This window comes from Mustelus asterias, unplaced genomic scaffold (assembly GCF_964213995.1).
Source record: "Mustelus asterias unplaced genomic scaffold, sMusAst1.hap1.1 HAP1_SCAFFOLD_253, whole genome shotgun sequence".
Taxonomy (NCBI): domain Eukaryota; kingdom Metazoa; phylum Chordata; class Chondrichthyes; order Carcharhiniformes; family Triakidae; genus Mustelus; species Mustelus asterias.
The window spans coordinates 560,052-582,506 of record NW_027590220.1 but is presented as its reverse complement, the minus strand read 5'-3'; the positions used below and the strand labels follow the sequence as shown (position 1 = coordinate 582,506).

Sequence of the window (22,455 nt, the reverse complement as noted above, 5' to 3'; positions counted from 1 at the left end):
GACCCCTGAACCGAGGGTGATCCCTGAACCGAGAGTGACCCCTGAACCCAGAGCCACCCTGAACCCATAGTGACCCCTGAACCCGGAGTGACCCCTGCTGCCGAGGGTGACCCCTGCAGTGAGTCTCTGGGTGTTGTGGGGAGGGTTTGTTTCGAGACGCTGGTATGTTTGTTAATCTTTGTTAATGTTTGGTTTGGTGCAGGTGCGGGTGTGGGAATCTCTGCGATCCTCCCGTGTTTCCTGCTGCGATTCTCTCGCCCTCGGATCTGCGAATCGTTCCTTGTGACTCCTGTCTGCAGTTCTGAATCCGCATCATCCGCACGGCGTTCGTGATCCCACTGGCATTGGCGATCCAGCTTCACTGCGATATACCCTCTCCCCGCAGGATAATCCCTCTTCAATAAAGTGATTGAACTCTCGGTCTGACTGTTCATTCACCCAATGGTTCTGTTGGGACAGTAACTGGGGAAAGGTCGCTCCGATTGGGAATTGGATGGAAAGTCAGAATCCTGTCAGCAGAATGGATTTACTGGAATGTTCTGTGTTTCTCCCGCCCGGTTGGCCCCAATTCCACCCGGAACAACTTACTCCAGTTCCTTGGCAATGTCAGGAAGTTTGAAGTTGCCAATTCTAGTTGGGAGCATCCTGGAGATTCCAGTAAATGATCTCTGGCCCCCAACCGCCTCACCCAGTCGAGCAGCCGCTCCCCCTCCCCTCCCCCAGACACAGCTCCAATACTGGGTCAGGCGATGATCAGATATTGTTGCAGGTTCTGTCTGAGTTTTCTCTCAGGATTCTTACTCCCAGTAAGTGTCCCGGAATTTAATCTGTAACTCCTGGAATCTCCTGGAGAACTGTGTACCGTTCTGGTCTGCTTCCTTAAAGAAGGATAGACTTTCCGTAGAGGAAGTGCGATGGATATTTACCAGATTAATCCCTGGGATGGCAGAGTTGTTTTACGAGAAGAGATTGTGGAAATTGGGCGAGTGTTCTTTGGAGTTTGAAAGAATGAGAAGTGATCTCATTGAAACTTACAAAATTCTTGGCAGGGGAGATGCGGATAAGGTGTTTCCCCCTGGCTGGTGAGACTAGAACCAGAGAAGGCAGTCTCAGAGTAAAGGACAGGCCATTTAACACTGAGAGGAGGAGGAATTTCTTCAGAGGGAATCTTTGGAACTCTACCCCCGAGGGCTGCAGAGGTTCAACAAGTCGACAGATTCAATACAGATATCGATAGATTTCTGGAGACTAATGACATCGAGATAAGAGGATGAGCGGCACGGTGGCGCAGTGGTTAGCACTGCTGCCTCACAGCTCCAGGAACCCAGGTTACATTCCTGGCTCGGGTCACTGTCTGTGTGGAGTTTGCACATTCTCCCCGTGTCTGCGTGGGTTTCCTCCGGGTGCTCTGGTTTCCTCCCACAGTCCAAAGATGTGCGGGTTAGGGGGATTGGCCGTGCTAAATTGCCCCTTAGTGTCAGGGGGACTAGCTAGGATAAATGCATGGGGTTATGGGGATAGGACCTGGGTGGGATTGTGGTTGGTGCAGACCCGATGGGCCGAATGGCCTCTTTCTGCACTGTAGGGGTTTTATGATTCTGTGGTAATGGGGGAAAAGTTGGAACAGAGGGAGATGATCAGACAGGATCTGGTTAAATGGTGGAACAGGATTGAGGGGCTGAATGGCCTCCGACTGCCCCATGTTCTGAACCCTGGGCTCCTCACCGCACTGGGCTTTGTTGCAGGAGCAGCCCCTCACTATAGACCCCCCCCCACCCTGACCCCACCCTGACCCCCACCCTGACCCCCACCCTGACCCCAACCCTGACCCCCACCCTGACCCCACCCTGACCCCCACCCTGACCCCCACCCTGACCCCACCCTGACCCCCACCCTGACCCCCACCCTGACCCCAACCCTGACCGCACCCTGACACCCACCCTGACCCCCACCCTGACCCCACCCTGACCCCCACCCTGACCCCCACCCTGACCCCACCCTGACCCCCACCCTGACCCCCACCCTGACCCCCACCCTGACCCCACCCTGACTCCCACCCTGACCCCACCCTGACCCCCACCCTGACCCCACCCTGACTCCCACCCTGACCCTCTCTCCTGGGGTTCACCCTGGTGTCACCGCTCGGCCCTGCTGCCCCTTGGCCGCCTCCCGCTGACCCCCCCATGAGGGAGTTAGCAGAATGAGGATGTGTCGGGGGGGGGGGGGGAGAGAGACCCAGTGGGGGGAGTGAAATCCAGGCTTTTACAACCAGGGCTCTGCTGGGGCCAGGGGAGGGGGCATGAGGATGGCGAGGATGGCAGAGTGTGGTGAGGGGGTAATGGGGGGTGGTGGGGGTGTGGCAGGGGGCAGTGGGGTGGGGACTGGATGGTTACCGAGCTGACAGAGCATTTGGCAAGGTGGGCACGGCTGCTTTGGGAGGTGTGTCGGGAGGGGGAGGGGGGGGCGCTTCCTCACTGAGACGCAGTAACAGACCGAGACAGCGGCTGAGTTCAGAGAACATTTCACTCAGGCCTCAGGAGCGGGTTCTGGAACATTCTCACACTAACGGGACTGCCCCTTAAAGGTTGTAAGCTACAGGCCGGGTGCAGGAATGTGGGATTGGAAAGGACACCTGGGTGTCCACGGGCTGGCATGGACAAGATGGGCTGAACGGCCTCCTTTGTGGTTTTCCTCCTCTGGGAGACAGCTCAGATAGTGACCGAGTGAATTAGAGTTCACCTTCAGTCTCTGATTGCCAATGGACCCATGCCAATCCCGCAACATCTCCCAATAACACTCATCCTTATGTGTCCCTGTTATAGCCCACACATTACTGTAAACCATCTCAATAATATCCTGATCGCAACATCTCCCCTTCAAATACAGCCGCCCCTTCCTCTCCCTGTCGGGAAAATCCCACTGGAGTTTTACTGGCTCCGCGCTGATTATTTGAGTTTATGTTGAATGAGGCTGAAGCGAATTTGATACTTGGTAAATCTTCAACGTCTAATTCGACCGTACGGAGAGGAAGGTCACATCTGGGGACAGGAAACCCCTCCGAGTTCATCCAGCTCTTTACACCTGGAGATTACCTTTAGAGAATATTAAACTCTCACCAAATGGTGGGCCACGTTCCGAGCCAGTTTTCAGAACCCCAACGGAATTGAGTTTGTCTGAGATAATGAGGGTCAGGCGATTGAACGGAACGGGAAGGTTGTTGGTTAAAGTCGATTTGATTTGATTTATTATTGTCACATGTATTAACACACAGTGAAAAGTATCGTTTCTTGCGCGCTATACAGACAAAGCATACCATTCATAGAGAGGGAAACAAGAGAGTGCAGAATATAGTGTTACAGTCATAGAATCATAGAAACCCTACAGTGCAGTAGGAGGCCATTTGGCCCATCGAGTCTGCACCGACCACAATCCCACCCAGGCCCTATCCCCGTAATCCCTACATATTTACCCACTAATCCCTCTAACCTACGCATCTCAGGACACGAAGGGGCAATTTTTAGCACGGCCAATCAACCTAACTCGCACATCTTTGGACTGTGGGAGGAAACCGGAGCACCCGGAGGAAACCCACACAGACACGGGGAGAACGTGCAAACTCCACACAGACAGTGACCCGAGCCGGGAATCGAACCCAGGTCCCTGGAGCTGTGAGGCAGCAGTGCTAACCACTGTGCTGCCGTGCCGCAGTCATAGCTAGGGTGAAGAGAAAGATCAACTTAATGCAAGGTAGGTTCATTCAAAAGTCTGACAGCAGCAGGGAAGAAGCTGTTCTTGAGTCGGTTGGTACGTGACCTCAGACTTTTATATCTTTTTCCCAACGGAAGGAGGTGGAAGAGAGAATGTCCGGGGTCCGTGGGATCCTTAATTATGCTGGCTGCTTTGCCGAGGCAGCGGGAAGTGTAGACAGAGTCAATGGATGGGAGGCTGGTTTGTGTGATGGATTGGGCTACATTCACGACCCATTGTAGTTCCTTGCGGTCTTGGGCAGAGCAGGAGCCAGACCAAGCTGTGATACAACCAGAGAGAATGCTTTCTATGGTGCACCTGTAAAAGTTGGTGAGAGTCGTAGCTGACATGCCAAATTTCCTTAATCTTCTGAGAAAGTAGAGGCGTTGGTGGGCTTTCTTAACTATAGTGTCAGCATGGGGGGACCAGGACAGGTTGTTGGTGATCTGGACACCTAAAAACATGAAGCTCTCGACCATTTCTACTTCATCCCCATTGATGTAGACAGGGGCATGTTCTCCTTTACGCTTCCTGAAGTCAATGACAATCTCCTTCGTTTTGTTGACATTGAGGGAGAGATTATTGTTGCTGCACCAGTTCACCAGATTCTCTATCTCATTCCTGTACTCTGTCTCGTCACTGTTTGAGATCCGACCCACTACGGTGGTGTCGTCAGCAAACTTGAAAATCGAATTGGAGGGAAATTTGGCCGCACAGTCATAGGTGTATAAGGAGTATAGTAGGGGGCTGAGAACACAGCCTTGTGGGGCACCGGTGTTGAGGATGATTGTGGAGGAGGTGTTGTTGCCTATCCTTACTGATTGTAAGGATACTAAAGTTGGTATTGGGGTAGAGAGAGATGGGTAACATGCACGTATATCACTGCAGCTAGCAAGCAAGGTCAGAAAGGCCCCTGACAATCAACCCCAAGATATTTATACTCTTAAATAAGACCAGCAGGAGTGCGACAAAGGAAAAATCTCTTTCAAAGTGCAGGCACAGCATAGAGGGGCCAAATGGCCTTCTCCTGTCCTGTGCAAGTCCATGGAGAATGGGACACAGAATATAAAGTACAGGAAATAATATGAAACCTGAATGAAGCACGGGTTTGGTCACAGCTGGGGGATTCTGGTTCCGTCCCATCAGACAGAGTGAGAGGGGGTGAGGGGCAGGTTAAACATGGTGGTTCCGGGGAGGAGGGAGTTATTGTGGAGAGGCTGAGGGAGTTGGGATCATACTCCTGAGAGCAGCAAACATTAAGGGGACATTTAATGGAGGCGTTCAGAATCATACTGTGTCAACAATTAGATTACAAAATGTGGCTGCTCTCGATGGCAAACTGCACACTCATTGTCCAAGTTAACACAAGACAGAGAACATCTCTGAAATCAGGCAAATTGCCAGCTGATTCTCAGTGACACAGAATCATGTCTGCACCTTAAGTTGTCAGGAAAGGGTTCAGTGTGTTTAATAATGATTAACTCTGTGTACATATCTCCTGTAAATATAGAGCTGCGTACAGCGAGAGCAGCCCAGAGCTAATCCCAACATTGTCCCCCTGAGCTCCACCTGTTGTCCATTAATATCAGCCCATCTGGCACTCACACCAGCCTCAATCACTGCAGCAATCTTTCCAAGATCATGTGGCAGATCCAATGGGATGAAGCAGCAGTATAATATGAAGGGTACCATTCTTAGCAGTGTAGAGGATCAGAAGGACCTTGGGGTCCGGGTCCATAGGACTCTTAAATCGGCCTCGCAGGTGGAGGATGCGGTCAAGAAGGCGTACGGCGTACTGGCCTTCATTAATCGAGGGATTGAGTTTAGGAGTCGGGAGATAATGCTGCAGCTTTATAGGACCCTGGTTAGACCCCACTTGGAGTACTGCGCGCAGTTCTGGTCACCTCATTACAGGAAAGATGTTGAAGCCATTGAAAGGGTGCAGAGGAGATTTACAAGGATGTTGCCTGGATTGGGGGGCATGCCTTATGAGGATAGGTTGAGGGAGCTTGGTCTCTTCTCCCTGGAGAGACGAAGGATGAGAGGTGACCTGATAGAGGTTTACAAGATGTTGAGAGGTCTGGATAGGGTAGACTCTCAGAGGCTATTTCCAAGGGCTGAAATGGTTGCTACGAGAGGACACAGGTTTAAGGTGCTGGGGGGTAGGTACAGAGGAGATGTCAGGGGTAAGTTTTTCACTCAGAGGGTGGTGGGTGAGTGGAATCGGCTGACGTCGGTGGTGGTGGAGGCAAACTCGTTGGGGTCTTTTAAGAGACTTCTGGATGAGTACATGGGATTTAATGGGATTGAGGGCTATAGATAGGCCTAGAGGTGGGGATGTGATCGGCGCAACCTGTGGGCCGAAGGGCCTGTTTGTGCTGTGGCTTTCTATGTTCTATGTTCTATCAGTAATCAACATTCCTTCAAAAAGGAGCAGCCAGGATTCGCTTCCAAAGCTTGAAGTTTTTAGGTGTCCAGATCACCAACAACCTGTCCTGGTCCCCCCATGCCGACACTATAGTTAAGAAAGCCCCACCAACCCCTCTACTTTCTCAGAAGACCAAGGAAATTTGGCATGTCAGCTACGACTCTCACCAACTTTTACAGATGCACCATAGAAAGCATTCTTTCTGGTTGTATCACAGTTCGGTCTGGGCTCCTGCTCTGCCCAAGACCGCAAGGAACTGCAAAAGGTCGTGAATGTAGCCCAATCCATCACGCAAACCAGCCTCCCATCCATTGGCTCCCGGACATTCTCTCTTCCACCTTCTTCCTTCAGGAAAAAGATACAAAAGTCTGAGGTCACGTACCAACCGACTCAAGAACAGCTTCTTCCCTGCTGCTGTCAGACTTTTGAATGGACCTACCTTGCATTAAGTTGATCTTTCTCTACACCCTAGCTATGACTGTAACACTACATTCTGCACTCTCACGTTTCCTTCTCTATGAACGGTATGTTTTGTCTGTATAACGGAGCAAGAAACAATACTTTTCACTGTATTACTGTGACAGTAATAAATCAAATCAAATCAAAAGCACAGGGAAAATATCAGAATCAGCAGCTGCGGACCCTAGCAATAAACAAGGTGACAGTCTTAAAGTGGTATTACATTTAAAGTGGCATGCAGAAGAGGAAACAAATGGCTATGGACAGGAAAATTGGGGAAGGGCCAAGACAGAGGGCAACTCTCAAACAAGCTCAATAAGCAACAAAGACCTCAGAGGAGGCAATGAAAGACCCCATAAGGAGAGCGCAGAAAGATCCCACAAGAAAAGAAACGAGAGGAATGAAGAGTGGAAACAAACCAACACTTTGTCAGAAACAGACTTCGACAAATATATAAAGGCCAAAAGAGTAACAAGGGAGAGAGTAGGGCCTCTTAAAGATCAACAAGGTCATCTATGTGCGGATCCACAAGAGATGGGCGAGATGCCATATGAATATTTCTCATCAGTATTTACTGTTGAGAAAAGCATGAATGTTAGGGAACTTGAGGAAATAAATAGTGATGTCTTGAGGAGTTTACATATTACAGAGAAGGAGGTGCTGGAAGTCTTAAAGCGCATCAAGGTAGATAAATCCCCGGGACCTGATGAAGTGTATCCCAGGACATTGTGGGAGGCTAGGGAGGAAATTGCGGGTCCCTCGCCGAGATATTTGAATCATCGATAGTCACAGGTGAGGTGCCTGAAGATTGGAGGATGGCAAATGTAGGAGAAAGCCTGGGAACTACAGGCCAGTGAGCCTAACGTCTGTAGTGGATAAGTTGTTGGAAGGTATTCTGAGAGACAGGATCTACAGGCATTTAGAGATGCAAGGACTGATTAGGGACAGTCAGCATGGTTTTGTGAGTGGAAAATCATGTCTCTCAAATTTGATTGAGTTTTTTGAAGGGGTAACCAAGAAGGTAGATGAGGGCAGTGCAGTCGATGTTGTCTACATGGACTTTAGCAAGGCCTTTGACAAGGTACCGCATGGTGGGTTGTTGCATAAGGTTAAATCTCACGGGATCCAGGGTGAGGTATCTAAATGGATACAGAATTGGCTTCTTGACAGAAGCCAGAGGATGGTTGGAGATGTTGTTTTTCAAACTGGAGGCCTGTGACCAGCGGTGTGCCTCAGGGATCAGTGCTGGGTCCACTGTTGTTTGTCATTTATATTAATGATTTGGATGAGAATTTAGGAGGTAATTTAGATAAGTATGAGGCGATGCATTTTGGTAGATTGAACCAGGGAAGGACTTACTCAGTTAATGGTAGGGCGTTGGGGAGAGTTACAGAACAAAGAGATCTAGGGGTACATGTTCATAGCTCCTTGAAAGTGGAGTCACAGGTGGACAGAGTGGTGAAGAAGGCATTCGGCATGCTTGGTTTCATCGGTCAGAACATTGAATACAGGAGTTGGGACGTCTTATTGAAGTTGTACAAGACATTGGTAAGGCCACACTTGGAATACTGCGTACAGTTCTGGTCACCCTATTATAGAAAGGATATTATTAAACTAGAAAGAGTGCAGAAAAGATTTACTAGGATGCTACCGGGACTTGATGGATTGAGTTATAAGGAGTGGCTGGATAGACTGGGACTTTTCTCTCTGGAGCATAGCAGCTTGAGGGTGATCTTATAGAGGTCTATAAAATAATGAGGGGCACAGATCAGCTAGATAGTCATTTTATTCCCCCAAAGGTAGGGGAGTCTAAAACGAGAGGGCATAGGTTTAAGGTGAGAGGGGAGAGATACAAAAGTGTCCAGAGGGGTTATTTTTTCACACAGAGGGTGGTGAGTGTCTGGAACAAGCTGCCAGAGATAGTAGAGGCGGGTACAATTTTGTCTTTTAAAAAGCGTTTAGATAGTTACATGGGTACGATGGGTATAGAGGGATATGAGCCACATGCGGGCAATTGGGATTAGCTTAGGGGTTTAAAAAAAAGGGTAGCATGGACAAGTTGGGCCGAAGGGCCTGTTTCCATGCTGTAAACCTCTATGACTCTATGACTCTATGACAGACCAAAGCAACAGAGCAGCAGTAAAACCATTGTCCAGAATTCTCCGATCCTTCACGCCCATCGCTGCTTCCAGCGGGACTGAAGAATCCCAGTCACAGGTCAGGTCGGAGAATCCCAGTCACAGGTCAGGTCAGAGAATCCCAGTCACAGGTCAGGTCGGAGAATCCCAGTCACAGGTCAGGTCGGAGAATCCCAGTCACAGGTCAGGTCGGAGAATCCCAGTCACAGGTCAGGTCGGAGAATCCCAGTCACAGGTCAGATCGGAGAATCCCAGTCACAGGTCAGGTCGGAGAATCCCAGTCACAGGTCAGGTCGGAGAATCCCAGTCACAGGTCAGGTCGGAGAATCCCAGTCACAGGTCAGTTCGGAGAATCCCAGCTGTGGGATCCACACCCCTTTGAGTGAAGAACATTCTCCTCATCTCAGTCCTGAATGATTGGCCCCTTATCCTGCGACCGTGCCCCCATGTTCTAGATTCCCCTGACCATGGGAAACAATCTCTCTCTCTCTCCACCATCAAACCCTTTCAGAATCTTACTTGAGGATCACCTCTCATTCTCTGAAACTCCAGAGAATGTAAACCCAATTTGCCCTGGTGTCCGCCTGTCCTGGGTAAGTGGATCAATGTGCGGGTGGAGTCTCACAGAGGCGGAGGGACCGCTGGCTCCGTATCTCTGATTTTCACTCCCTCCCTTTGTTAAGTTGGCAAGTTTGCTGATGACACAAAGGTTGGTGGTGTTGTGGATAGTGTAGAGGGATGTCAGCAGTTGCAACGAGACATAGATAAGATGCAAAACTGGGCGGAGAAGTGGCAGATGGACTTCAACCCAGATAAGTGTGTGGTGGTTCATTTTGGCAGGTTGAATAGGATGAAAGAATATAATATTAAGGGTAAGACGCTTGGCAGTGTGGAAGATCAGAAGGATCTTGGGGTCCGGGTTCATAGGATGCTCAAAGCAGCGTCACAGGTGGAGGCTGTGGTTAAGAACACGTATGGAATACTGGTCTTCATCAATAGAGGAATTGAGTTTAGAAATCGGGAGATAATGCTGCAGCTGTATAGGACCCTGGTCAGACCCCACCTGGAGTACTGTGCCCAGTTCTGGTCGCCTCATTACAGAAAGGATGTGGAAGCCATAGAAAGGGTGCAGAGGAGATTTACAAGGATGTTGCCTGGATTAGGTGGCATGCCTTATGAGGATAGGTTGAGAGAGCTCGGTCTTTTCTCCTTGGAGAAGCGAAGGATGAGAGGTGACCTGATAGAGGTGTATAAGATGTTGAGAGGTATTGATAGAGTGGATTCTCAGAGGCTTTTACCCAGGGCTGTAATGGTTGCCACAAGAGGTCACAGATTTAGGGTGCTGGGGAGTAGGTACAGAGGAGAGGTTAGGGGTAAGTTTTTCACTCAGAGGGTGGTGGGTGCGTGGAATCGGCTGCCGGTAGAGGTGGTGGAGGCGGATTCGATAGGATCTTTTAAGAGACTTTTGGATAAGTTCATGGAAGTTAGTAAGATAGAGGGTTATAGGTAAGCCTCGTAGGTAGGGACATGTTCGGCGCAACTTGTGGGCCAAAGGGCCTGTTTGTGCTGTAGCTTTTCTATGTTCTATGTATAGAATTCCTCTGGCCTTCGGAGAATCACCAGATAAAATGGCACAGGACGCGGGACTTCCTCTAAATAGTCACTCAGAGAGAATGTTAATATATTGAAGGAAGTGTTGGGTGTGCTGAATTGCATTGAGGTAGACAAGTCCCCGGGGCTGACTGGGATCTATCTCAGGTTACTGCAGGAGGCATGGAGAGAAATAGCTGAGGCCTTAACAGATATCTTCACATCTTCTTTGACCACAGGCGAGGTTCCAGAGGACTGGAGAATAGCCAATATTGTTCAATTGTTTAAGAAAGGAAGCAGGGATAATCCAGAAAATTATAGGCCGGTGAGCCTGACGTCAGTGGTGGGGAAGCTTTTGGAGAAGATGCTGAGGGACAGGATTTAGAAGGAGGCACATTTGGAGGAAAATGGAGTAGTTAGTGACAGGCAGCATGGTTTGTGCAGGGAAGGTCATGTCTCACCAACTTGGTAGAGTTTTTTGAAGAGCTGAGAAAGATAATTGATGAAGGAACGGCTGTGGATGTAGTTCATAAGGACTTTAGTAAGGCGTTTGACAACAACAGTTCTGGGGATTGTCAGAGGATACAACAGGATATAGGTAGATTGGAGACTTGGACACAGAAATGGCAGATGGAGTTTAATCCAGACAAAGGGGCGGCACGGTGGCACAGTGGTTAACACTGCTGCTTCACAGTGCCAGGGACCTGGGTTTGATTCCCGGTTTGGGTCACTGTCTGTGTGGAGTTTGCACGTTCTCCCCGTGTCTGCGTGGGTTTCCTCCGGGTGCTCCGGTTTCCTCCCACATTCTGAAAGACGTGCTGGTTAGGTGCATTGACCCAAACAGGCGCCGGAGTGTGGCGACTAGGGGAATTTCACAGTAACTTCATTGCAGTGTTAATGTAAGCCTTACTTGTGACTAATAAATAAACTTTAACTTTACTTTAAATGCGAGGTGATGCATTTTGGAGGATCAAATTTAGGTATGAATTATACTGTAAATGGCAGAACCCTTCGGAACATTAACATACAGAGGGATCTGGGCGTACAGGTCCACAGTTCCCTAAAAGTGGCAACACAGGTGGCCAAGGTGATTAAGAAGGTATATGACATGCTTGTCTTCATCAGCCGGGGCACTGAGTACAGGAGTTGGGAAATCATGTTGCAGCTATATAAAACCTTGGTTAGGCTGCATTTGGAGTGTTGCGTGCAGTTCTGGTCACCGCACTACCAGAAGGACAGGGGAGCTTCGGAGAGAGTGCAAAGAAGGTTCACCAGGATGTTGCCTGGTCTCGAGGGTGTCGGCTATGAGGAGAGGTTGAATAAACTGGGATTGTTTTCACTGGAAAGATGGAGGCTGAGGGGAGACCTGATAGAGGTCTACAAAATGATGAGAGGCACAGACAGGGTGGATAGTCAGAGGTTTCTTCCCAGGGTGGAAGTGTCAATTACACGGGGGCACAGGTTCAAGGTGAGAGGGGGAGAGTTTAAGGGAGATGTGCGGGGGAGGTTTTTCACGCAGAGAGTGGTGGGTGTCTGGAACGCGCTGCCAGAGGAGGTGGTGGAAGCAGGTACATTAACAACATTTAAGAGGCATCTGGATGGGTGCATGAATAGGGAGGGAATAGAGGGATCCGGACCGAGTAAGGGCAGAAGGTTATTTTTAGTTTAGTTAGGGCATCATGATCGGCACAGGCTGGGAGGGCCGAAGGGCCTGTTCCTGTGCTGTACTGTTCTTTGTTCTTGTTCTTCTTAAATAGCGACACTGCAATGAGGGACTGTCTGTTAATGATCAAAAACAGATATAATACAGTTAGGGGCTGTGTCTAAATTGCAATAGTGACACTGCTGTAAGGGACTGTCTCAAAATACTCAAACAAGCGATGTTTTTTCCTGTAGGGATCGTCTGCAATTGTTCAGTTCCACCAACTGGCGCTAAACTAAGGGTGCGTCTATAAATGTTCTTCTCTCAGCGGGTGGTGGATCTATGGAATTCTTTCCCGCAGAGCACTGTAAAGGTTGGGTCACTACGTTCCAGGCTGAGATAGACAGGTTTTTATCAGTAAGGGAATCGAGGGTTATGGGGATAAGGCGGGAAAGTGGGGCTGAGGATTATTTCAGATCAGTCATGGGTCATATTGAATAGCACAAACTCAATGGGCCGAATGGCCTCCTATTCCTGTGTTTCTGGTTCTTTGATCTTCAGTCATCATTAATCGTCAGGCTGTGTTTGGACAGAATAATTGAAAAGAACAAAACTGGCATTGTGATTTACATTTCATTAACATTTCAGAATTAAAAGCAACTCATAAAAAAACAGAATGTTTATTAAAATCATTATTGTACACAGCATGTAGATATACACATCCCAAATTCCATGTATATGTGAGTATATTGTACACAGAGGGTGGTATACACATCCTGAATTCAGTGTATATGTGAGTACATTGTACACAGATTATGGTATGCACATCCTGAATTCAGTGTATATGTGAGTACATTGTACACAGATTATGGTATACACATCCTGAATTCAGTGTACATGTGAATATATTATACACAGAGTACGGTATACACATCCTGAATTTAGAGAGTATGGTGAATATATCGTACAGTGTGTGTGATATACTGATCATAAATTCAGTGTATATGTGAGTATATGGCATACTATGTGGGTAAACAGATCTTAAATTCAGTATATATCTGAGTATATTGTACACAGAGTGTGGTATACACATCCTGAATTCAGTGTATATGTGAGTATATTGTACACAGAGTGCGGTATACACATCCTGAATTCAGTGTATATGTGAGTATATTGTACACAGAGTGCGGTATACACAACCTGAATTCAGTGTATATGTGAGTATATTGTACACAGAGTGCGGTATACACATCCTGAATTCAGTGTATATGTGAGTATATTGTACACTGTGTATACCTCCTGAATTCAGTGCGTACCTGACTCAGTGAATAAATAATGTAATTCTTGGTTAGTTTCATGGCGTTGTTCAAGTTTGACACTGACACCCAGCTGGTGAGGTTGATCGCGGATGTACAGTCCAGCTTCAAGAATCTAATATCTCTGGATCAGTTATCTCCTCAAAGACTTCCTTCACTTTCTCCCACGCCCCTTCCACACTTTCAGCGAAGCTGCAATGAGAAGGGGCAGACACAGATTCAATCATTCCCAATTATTTATCACAAACCCAAACAGGTTCTCTGCCAAATGGTCAGGCTTGTCCGAGAGCTGCAATCTCAGCCGCTTCTCACTCACTCCCCAGAGCTAACTCCAAACCCACTGCTTGGCATGTAGATGGTGAGTCTTGTTGGAGCTGCACCCATCCAGGCAAGTGGAGGGTATCCCATCACACTCCTGACTTGTGCCTTGTAGAAGCTCGACACCATCCAGGACAAAGCAGCCCCGCTTGATCAGCGCCCCATCCACAAACACCCACTCCCTCCACCACCAACGCACAGTGACAGCCGTGTGTACCATCTACAAGATGCACTGCAGCAACTCACCAAGGCTCCTTAGGCAGCGCCTTCCAAACCCATGACCACTTCCATCTAGAAGGACAAGAACAGCAGATACCTGGGAACACCCCCACCTGGAGATTCCCCTCCGAGTCACTCACTATCCTGACTTGGAAATATATCGGCCGTTCCTTCACTGTCGCTGGGTCAAAATCTTGGAACTCCCTCCCTAACAGCACAGTGGGAGTTTATTTCCCATTCATAATTGCCTTTGAGAATGTGATGGTGAGCTGCCTTCTTGAACCACTGAGGTCCATGTGGTGTAGGCGCATCCACCATGCTGTTAGCGAGGGAAACAAAGGGAAAACAAAAAAGACGTATTGGGACAGTGGGATTAGTTTGGGGTTTGATGTAGGGCTATGGGGAGAAGAGTGGGGCAGTGGGATCAGTTTGGGGATTGATACAGGGCGATGGGGAGAGAGCGGGGTAGTGGGATTAGTTTGGGGGTTGATACAGGGGTATGGGGAGAGAGCAGGGCAGTGGGATTAGTTTGGGGGTTGATACAGGGCTATGGGGAGAGAGCGGGGCAGTGGGATTAGTTTGGGATTGATACAGGGCTATGGGGAGAGAGCAGAGCAGTGGGATTAGTTTGGGCATTGATACAGGGCTATGGGGAGAGAGTGGGGCAGTGGGATTAGTTTGGGATTGATACAGGGCTATGGGGAGAGAGCGGGGCAGGGGATTAGTTTGTGATTTATAAAGGGCTATGGCGAGAGAGTGGGGCAGTGGGATTAGTTTGGGGATTGATACAGGGCGTTGGGGAGAGAGTGGGGCAGTGGGATTAGTTTGGGGATTGATTCAGGGCTATGGCGAGAGAGCGGGGCAGTGGGATTCGTTTGTGGATTGATACAGGGCTATGGGAAGAGAGCGGGGCAGTGGGATTAGTTTGTGGATTGATACAGGGCTATGGGGAGAGAGTGGGGCAGTGGGATTCGTTTGGGGATTGATACAGGGCTATGGGGAGAGAGCGGGGCAGTGGGATTAGTTTGGGGATTTATACAGGGCTAAGGGGAGAGCGCGGGGCAGTGGGATTAGTTGGGGATTGATACAGGGCTATGGGGAGAGAGCGGGGCAGTGGGATTAGTTTGGGGATTGATACAGGGCTATGGGGAGAGAGCGGGGCAGTGGGATTAGTTTGGGGATTGATACAGGGCTATGGGGAGAGAGCGGGGCAGTGGGATTAGTTTGGGGATTGATACAGGGCTAAGGGGAGAGCGCGGGGCAGTGGGATTAGTTGGGGATTGATACAGGGCTATGGGGAGAGAGCGGGGCAGTGGGATTCGTTTGGGGATTGATACAGGGCTATGGGGAGAGAGCGGGGCAGTGGGATTAGTTTTGGGGATTGATACAGGGCTATGGGGAGAGAGCGGGGCAGTGGGATTCGTTTGGGGATTGATACAGGGCTATGGGGAGAGAGCGGGGCAGTGGGATTAGTTTGGGGATTTATACAGGGCTAAGGGGAGAGCGCGGGGCAGTGGGATTAGTTGGGGATTGATACAGGGCTATGGGGAGAGAGCGGGGCAGTGGGATTAGTTTGGGGATTGATACAGGGCTATGGGGAGAGAGCGGGGCAGTGGGATTAGTTTGGGGATTGATACAGGGCTATGGGGAGAGAGCGGGGCAGTGGGATTAGTTTGGGGATTGATACAGGGCTATGGGGAGAGCGCGGGGCAGTGGGATTAGTTTGGGGATTGATACAGGGCTATGGGGAGAGAGCGGGGCAGTGGGATTAGTTTTGGGGATTGATACAGGGCTATGGGGAGAGAGCGGGGCAGTGGGATTAGTTGGGGATTGATACAGGGCTATGGGGAGAGCGCGGGGCAGTGGGATTAGTTGGGGATTGATACAGGGCTATGGGGAGAGAGCGGGGCAGTAGGATTAGTTTGGGATTGATACAGGGCTATGGGGAGAGAGCGGGGCAGTGGGATTAGTTTGGGATTGATACAGGGCTATGGGGAGAGCGCGGGGCAGTGGGATTAGTTTGGGATTGATACAGGGCTATGGGGAGAGAGCGGGGCAGTGGGATTAGTTTGGGGATTGATACAGGGCTATGGGGAGAGAGCGGGGCAGTGGGATTAGTTTGGGGTTGATACAAGGCTATGGGGAGAGAGCGGGGCAGTGGGATTAGTTTTGGGGATTGATACAGGGCTATGGGGAGAGAGCGGGGCAGTGGGATTAGTTTTGGGGATTGATACAGGGCTATGGGGAGAGAGCGGGGCAGTGGGATTAGTTTTGGGGATTGATACAGGGCTATGGGGAGAGAGCGGGGCAGTGGGATTAGTTTGGGGATTGATACAGGGCTATGGAGAGAGAGCGGGGCAGTGGGATTAGTTTGGGATTGATACAGGGCTATGGGGAGAGAGCGGGGCAGTGGGATTAGTTTTGGGAGTGACACAGGGCTATGGGGAGAGAGCGGGGCAGTGGGATTAGTTTTGGGGGTGTGGTGTATCTACACGACATGGACTTTTCTTTATTCTATCATGGTGTGTGGGTGTCTCTGGCTGGGTCAGCATTTATTGCCCATCCCTAGTTGCCCTTGGAGGGCAGTTGAGAGTCAACCACATTGCTGTGGCTCTGGAGTCACATGTAGGCCAGACCGGGTAAGGACGGCAGATTTCCTTCCCTAAAGGACATTAGTGACCCAGATGGGTTTTTACAGCAATTGACAATGGATTCATGGTCATCATTACGGAGACTGGTTTTATATTCCAGATTTATTAATTGAATTAAACTACCCACCCCGTGGTGAGATTTGAACCTCTGTCCCCAGGGCACCAGTCTGGGTCTCGGGATTACTAACCCAGTGACTAAACCCCTCCAGTGCCGTCTCCCCCGGGGCTGTGGTTCAAGCAGGCAGCTCTCGGGGGCATTTAGGGAAGGGCCAGGAATACAGCCCTCAGCAGTGACGCCCCCACTGCATGGACAAATACAAACACCTCTCCCTCTGTCTCTGTCTCTCCTCCAGCCAGCTATTGGTCTATCTCTGTATCGGCCTCGGACTGACGTTTCGATGAAACATCTTCTTGTCTCTGACCTTTCCAGGAGGTCAGACACTTCTGTCGATCTCTTTAGCCGTTTGATGAAGTTGTTTGCCGTTTCAGTGTTCCGGAAGATTCCTGAAAAGTGAGAGAAGGGGGTGTTGAAATGTTCAGTTCCCGACGCGTGTCTGACTCCGTGGCCGGGATTCTCCCAAAAAAATCCTAAGTGTTGAATTTGTGTGAAAACTGGAGTAATTGACGGTATTTTCTCATTGGGAGTTCAGACAGGAATCTCCCACTGCAGAGACCCCCAGTGTGAATATCATTGAAAGCTCGGGGAGTGGGGGCGGAGCTATTCACACTGGAGAGGCTGGAACCAGCGGAACTCTGTCCATGCGCAGGGGCCCCGCACTGTCAGCCTCCCCATTTGCTGGCCAACTCGATCGCTGGCCAGCCCGGGACCCCCGCAGTGCTGCCCCCAACCCCTCCACAGCCCGATCGCAGACCCTCCCGCTCCATTCACAGGCCAGCTCTGACCCCTCCTCACCCCCATCCCGGCCCAGCTCGGCCCAGCCCACCCCGATCTCCAGTCCCCCCCCCCAAAACAGATTCACCCCACCCCCCCAGCAGTCCTGAACCTCCCCCTGAGCCCATCCTGATCGCTGGCCTCCCTTCTGCTCCCATTGATCTCCATGCAGAGTAAGAAGTCTCACAACACCCATGCAGCGTGGCTATGTGACCCCCAGCCCCCCGATCGCCCTAAGCCTCGCCCTGCCAGGCCCCACCCCCTTTAGGCCTCACCCCCTTGGCACTGCCCGATGCCTGATGAGTAGTGTCAAGGTGCCCCCTGGGCATGGGCAGTGGTGGGGGCACAGGCTGGCACTGCTAAGCTGCTCAGGGGGCACCACCCCCCCACTGCCCGGCCCCCTGGGGGCCCAGATTGGTCCCTCCTTCACTCCAGTGGGGTCGGACCGCTAGTTCCCTGAACGTGGGGAGCTAGTCTGAACCCCACTGGGGTGGAATACTCCTCATTGGGTGGGAGATGCTATCGGGCTCGGAGAATTCCGATAGGACAGGGCCTGATAATCACATTAAAATAAGATTAAAAACAGATGCAAAGTATTTACCTGGTGTTGCCCCGGGTTCCAGCGCGAATCAGACGGTGCTGGAAATCCGGCCTTGGGAGATGTGTGTGCGGTGGGACCGCACGCCTGAATCCCGTGAATGCTCGGACGGGAGATTCTCTCACTCCACTGCGCTGGGAAACTAGCCTGGGGGGTGTGGGAGATTCGACCCCTGTGTCTCTACACCTTTTCCTCCCTCGCTTTATTTTGCGTTCACATTTCCCGGGAAGATATTGAACATTCCGGGCCAAGGCTTTCCCTCCAGCCTGCTCCCAGCATCCCTCACCTACCCCCATGGCCATCTCTTTCTCCCCCCCTCCCTCACACAGCTGCCCGGGTACGGAAGGGTCTCTGATCAGCTGCACCCTCACACGGTGAGAATTCCAGCTCGGGATTATTCTGCCACAGAGTGCTTCCGAGACACGCCCACTCCTAATTACCCCGGAACCAAGTGGCTTATCCGGGGTAGTCACCCACATTGCTGTGGCTCTGGGGTCACATGTAGGCCAGACCGGGTAAGGACGGCAGATTTCCTTCCCTAAAGGACATTAGTGACCCAGATGGGTTTTTCCAACAATCCAGTATTTTGATAATTTATTTACTGAATTTTGCCGTGGTGGGATTCGAACCCAGGCCCCAGAGCAGTCTCTGGATTACTAGCCCAGTGATAATGTCAGTGCACCATCCCCCTGAATTGCTGCTGGAAGTATTTTTCACCAGTTAGGAGACAGGTTCGGGCCTGTGCAGAGGGTTACAATGGATGCTTCACGATTATAGAATTCACAAACCTGGCTGTTTTTCTTCTCCACGTTGCTCCGTTGTGTCTACAAGAAACACAATTAAAATTCTGTTATTTTACAGAAATCAACGTCGGTGCAGAGACAGACTGGAGATTCTGGGATCGTTCTCCTCGGAACAGAGAAGGTTAAGGGGGGGTTTAATCGAGATTTTCAAAATACTGAGGGTTTGGATAGAGTAAATCCGGAGAAAGTGTTCCCAGTGACCAGAGGGTGGGTAACCAGAGGGTCACAGATTGAAGAGACTCATACAATCATACGTTAGGAACAAAAGGGTTGTCAGGGAAAAAATCGGACCTCTCAGGGACAAAAGTGGGGAATTATGCTTAGAGCCCAAAGAAGTAGGGGAGATCCTAAATGAATACTTTGCGTCGGTATTCACAAAGGAGAGCGATGTGTTGACTGGGAGTATCTCGGAGGGGAGTGTTGACCCGTTAGAGAAAATCTCCATTACAGGGGAGGAAGTGTTAGGTTTTTTAGGAAATATAAAGACTGACAAATCCCCAGGGCCTGATGGAATCTATCCCAGGCTGCTCAAGGAGACGAGAGATGAAATCGCTGGGCCTCTGACGCAAATCTTTGTCTCATCACTGGACACAGGTGAGGTCCCAGAGGATTGGAGGATAGCTAATGTGGTCCCGTTATTTAAGAAGGGTAGGAAGGATAACCCGGGTAATTATAGGCCGGTGAGCTTGACGTCCGTGGTAGGGAGGTTGTTGGAGAGGATTCTTAGAGCTAGGATGTATGCGCATTTAGAATGGAATAAACTCATTAACGATAGTCAGCATGGTTTTGTGAGAGGGAGGTCATGCCTAACTAACCTGGTGGAGTTTTTTGAAGAAGTGACTAGAATGGTTGACGAGGGAAGGGCCGTGGATGTCGTCTATATGGACTTTAGTAAAGCGTTTGACAAAGTCCCTCATGGTAGGTTGGTGCAAAAGGTTGGATCTCATGGGATAAAGGGGGAGGTGGCTAGATGGGTGGAGAACTGGCTTGGTCACAGAAGACAGAGGGTGGTAGTGGAAGGGTCTTTTTCCGGCTGGATGCCTGTGACTAGTGGTGTTCCGCAGGGCTCTGTATTGGGACCTCTGCTGTTTGTGATTTCTATAAACGATCTGGAAGAAGATGTAACTGGGGTGATCAGTAAGTTTGCGGACGACACGAAAATGGCTGGACTTGCAGATAGTGAGGAACATTGCCAGAGGCTACAGAAGGATATAGATAGACTGGAAATTTGGGCAAAGAAATGGCAGATGGAGTTCAATCGGCCTATTAAGACTTACCTGGATAGTCACATGAGCAGCCTGGGAATGGAGGGATACAAACGATTGGTCTAGTTGGACCAAGGAGCGGCACAGGCTTGGAGGGCCGAAGGGCCTGTTTCCTGTGCTGTACTGTTCTTTGTTCTTTGTTGTTCTGATAAATGCGAAGTGATGCATTTTGGTAGAACTAACGTAGGGGGGAGCTTTACGATAAATGGCAGAACCATAAAGGGTGTAGATACGCAGAGGGACCTGGGTGTGCAAGTCCACAGATCCTTGAAGGTGACGTCACAGGTGGAGAAGGTAGTGAATAAGGCATATGGCATGCTTGCCTTTATAGGACGGGGCATAGAATATAAAAGTTGGGGTCTGATGTTGCGGTTGTATAGAACGTTGGTTTGGCCCCATTTTGAATACTGCGTCCAGTTCTGGTCGCCACACTACCAGAAGGACGTGGAGGCTTTGGAGAGAGTGCAGAGGAGGTTTACCAGGATGTTGCCTGGTATGGAGGGGCTTAGTTATGGGGAGAGATTGGGTAAACTGGGGTTGTTCTCACTGGAAAGATGGAGGATGAGGGGAGACCTAATAGAGGTGTATAAAATTATGAAAGGCATAGATAGGGTGAACGGTGGGAAGCTTTTTCCCAGATCGGTGGTGACGTTCACGAGGGGTCATAGGTTCAAGGTGAGGTGGGGGGGGAGGTTTAACACAGATATCAGAAGGACATATTTTACACACAGGGTGGTGGGGGCCTGGAATGCGCTGCCAGGCAAGGTGGTGGAGGCGGACACACTGGGAACATTTAAGACTTATCTAGATAGCCACATGAACGGAGTGGGAAGGGAGGGATACAAAAGAATGGTCTAGTTTGGACCAGGGAGCGGCGTGGGCTTGGAGGGCCGAAGGGCCTGTTTCTGTGCTGTATTGTTCTTTGTTCTTTCTTTGTTCTAATCCCTACAGTGCAGAAGGAGGCCATTCAGCCCATCAAGTCTGTACCGATAACAATCCTACCCCAGGCGCTATTCCCGAAACCTCACATATTTACCCCACCAGTCCCTCTAACCTACACATTCCAGGACACTAAGGGGCAATTTATCACGGCCAATGCACCTAACCTGCACATCTTTGGAGTGTGGGAGGAAACCAGAGCATCCGGAGGAAACCCATGCAGATACGGGGAGAATGTGCAAACTCCACACAGACAGTGACCCAAGCCGGGAATCGAACCCAGGTCCCGGGATTGGGAAAAGAAGCAAACGGATAGATGAAGAAACAGTTTTTCACACAGCGAGTTGCAGTGATCTGGAAGGCACTGTCTGGAATGACAGATTCAATAATAACTTCCAAAATTAGAACAAAATGGGGACAGAGACAGAGAGAGACGGAGAGAGAGAGACAGAGATGGAGAGAGAGAGACAGAGAGAGAGACAGAGAGAGAGAGACAGAGAGAGAGACAGAGAGAGAGAGACAGAGACGGAGAGAGAGAGACAGAGAGATTCAGAGAGAGACAGAGAGAGAGACAGAGAGAGAGAGAGACAGAGAGAGAGAGACAGAGAGAGAGAGAGAGAGAGACAGAGAGAGACAGAGACGGAGAGAGAGAGACAGAGCGAGAGAGACAGAGAGAGAGACAGAGACAGAGAGAGAGAGAGACAGAGAGAGAGAGACAGAGAGAGAGACAGAGAGAGACAGAGAGAGAGAGAGAGACAGAGACAGAGAGAGAGAGAGAGAGACAAAGAGAGAGAGACAGAGAGAGAGAGAGAGACAGAGAGACAGGGACAGAGAGAGAGACAGAAAGAGACAGAGAAAGGGAGACAGACAGAGAGAGAAAGACAGAGACAGGGAGAGACAGAGACAGAGAGACAGAGACAGAGAGGCAGATAGACAGAGACAGACAGAGAGAGAGAGAGATTCAGAGAGAGACAGAGAAAAAGTGACAGAGAGTGGACTGGTTCTGACAGATTGGAGGGTAGCTAATGTAAACCCGTATTCAAAACTATTCAAAAAGGGAGGTAGAGAGAAAACAGGGAACTACAGACCAGTGAGCCTGACGTCGGTACTGGGGAAGTTGCTGGAGTCCATTATCAAGGATTTCATAGCTCAGCATTTGGAAGGCAGTGGGATAATCAGACAAAGTCAGCATGGATTTACAAAAGGGAAATCAGGCTTGACGAATCTATTGGAATTTTTTGAGGATGTAACGAGCAGAGTTGACCGAGGAGAACCAGTGGATGTGATTTATTTAGACTTTCAGAAGACTTTCAACAAGGTCTCACATAACAGATTTCCGAAGTCTTTTCCCATTTAGAAAATAGTCTATGTCTCCATTCCTCCTTCCAAAGTGCATAACCTCACACTTTCCCACATTGTATTCCATCTGCCACTTCTTTGTCCATTCTCC

General features: G+C 49.9%; 1 protein-coding gene across 1 annotated transcript in view; it reads right to left on the bottom strand.

Moving 5' to 3' along the window:
* Positions 1-18,711: 18,711 nt before the first annotated feature.
* LOC144485960 (putative flap endonuclease 1 homolog) overlaps positions 18,712-22,455 on the bottom strand; it is a 79,642-nt gene continuing 75,898 nt past the window's right edge. The window contains exon 13 of the mRNA XM_078204035.1: positions 18,712-18,822. Coding sequence (XP_078060161.1) covers positions 18,712-18,822 — 111 coding nt within the window. The remainder of the gene's footprint in view (positions 18,823-22,455) is intronic.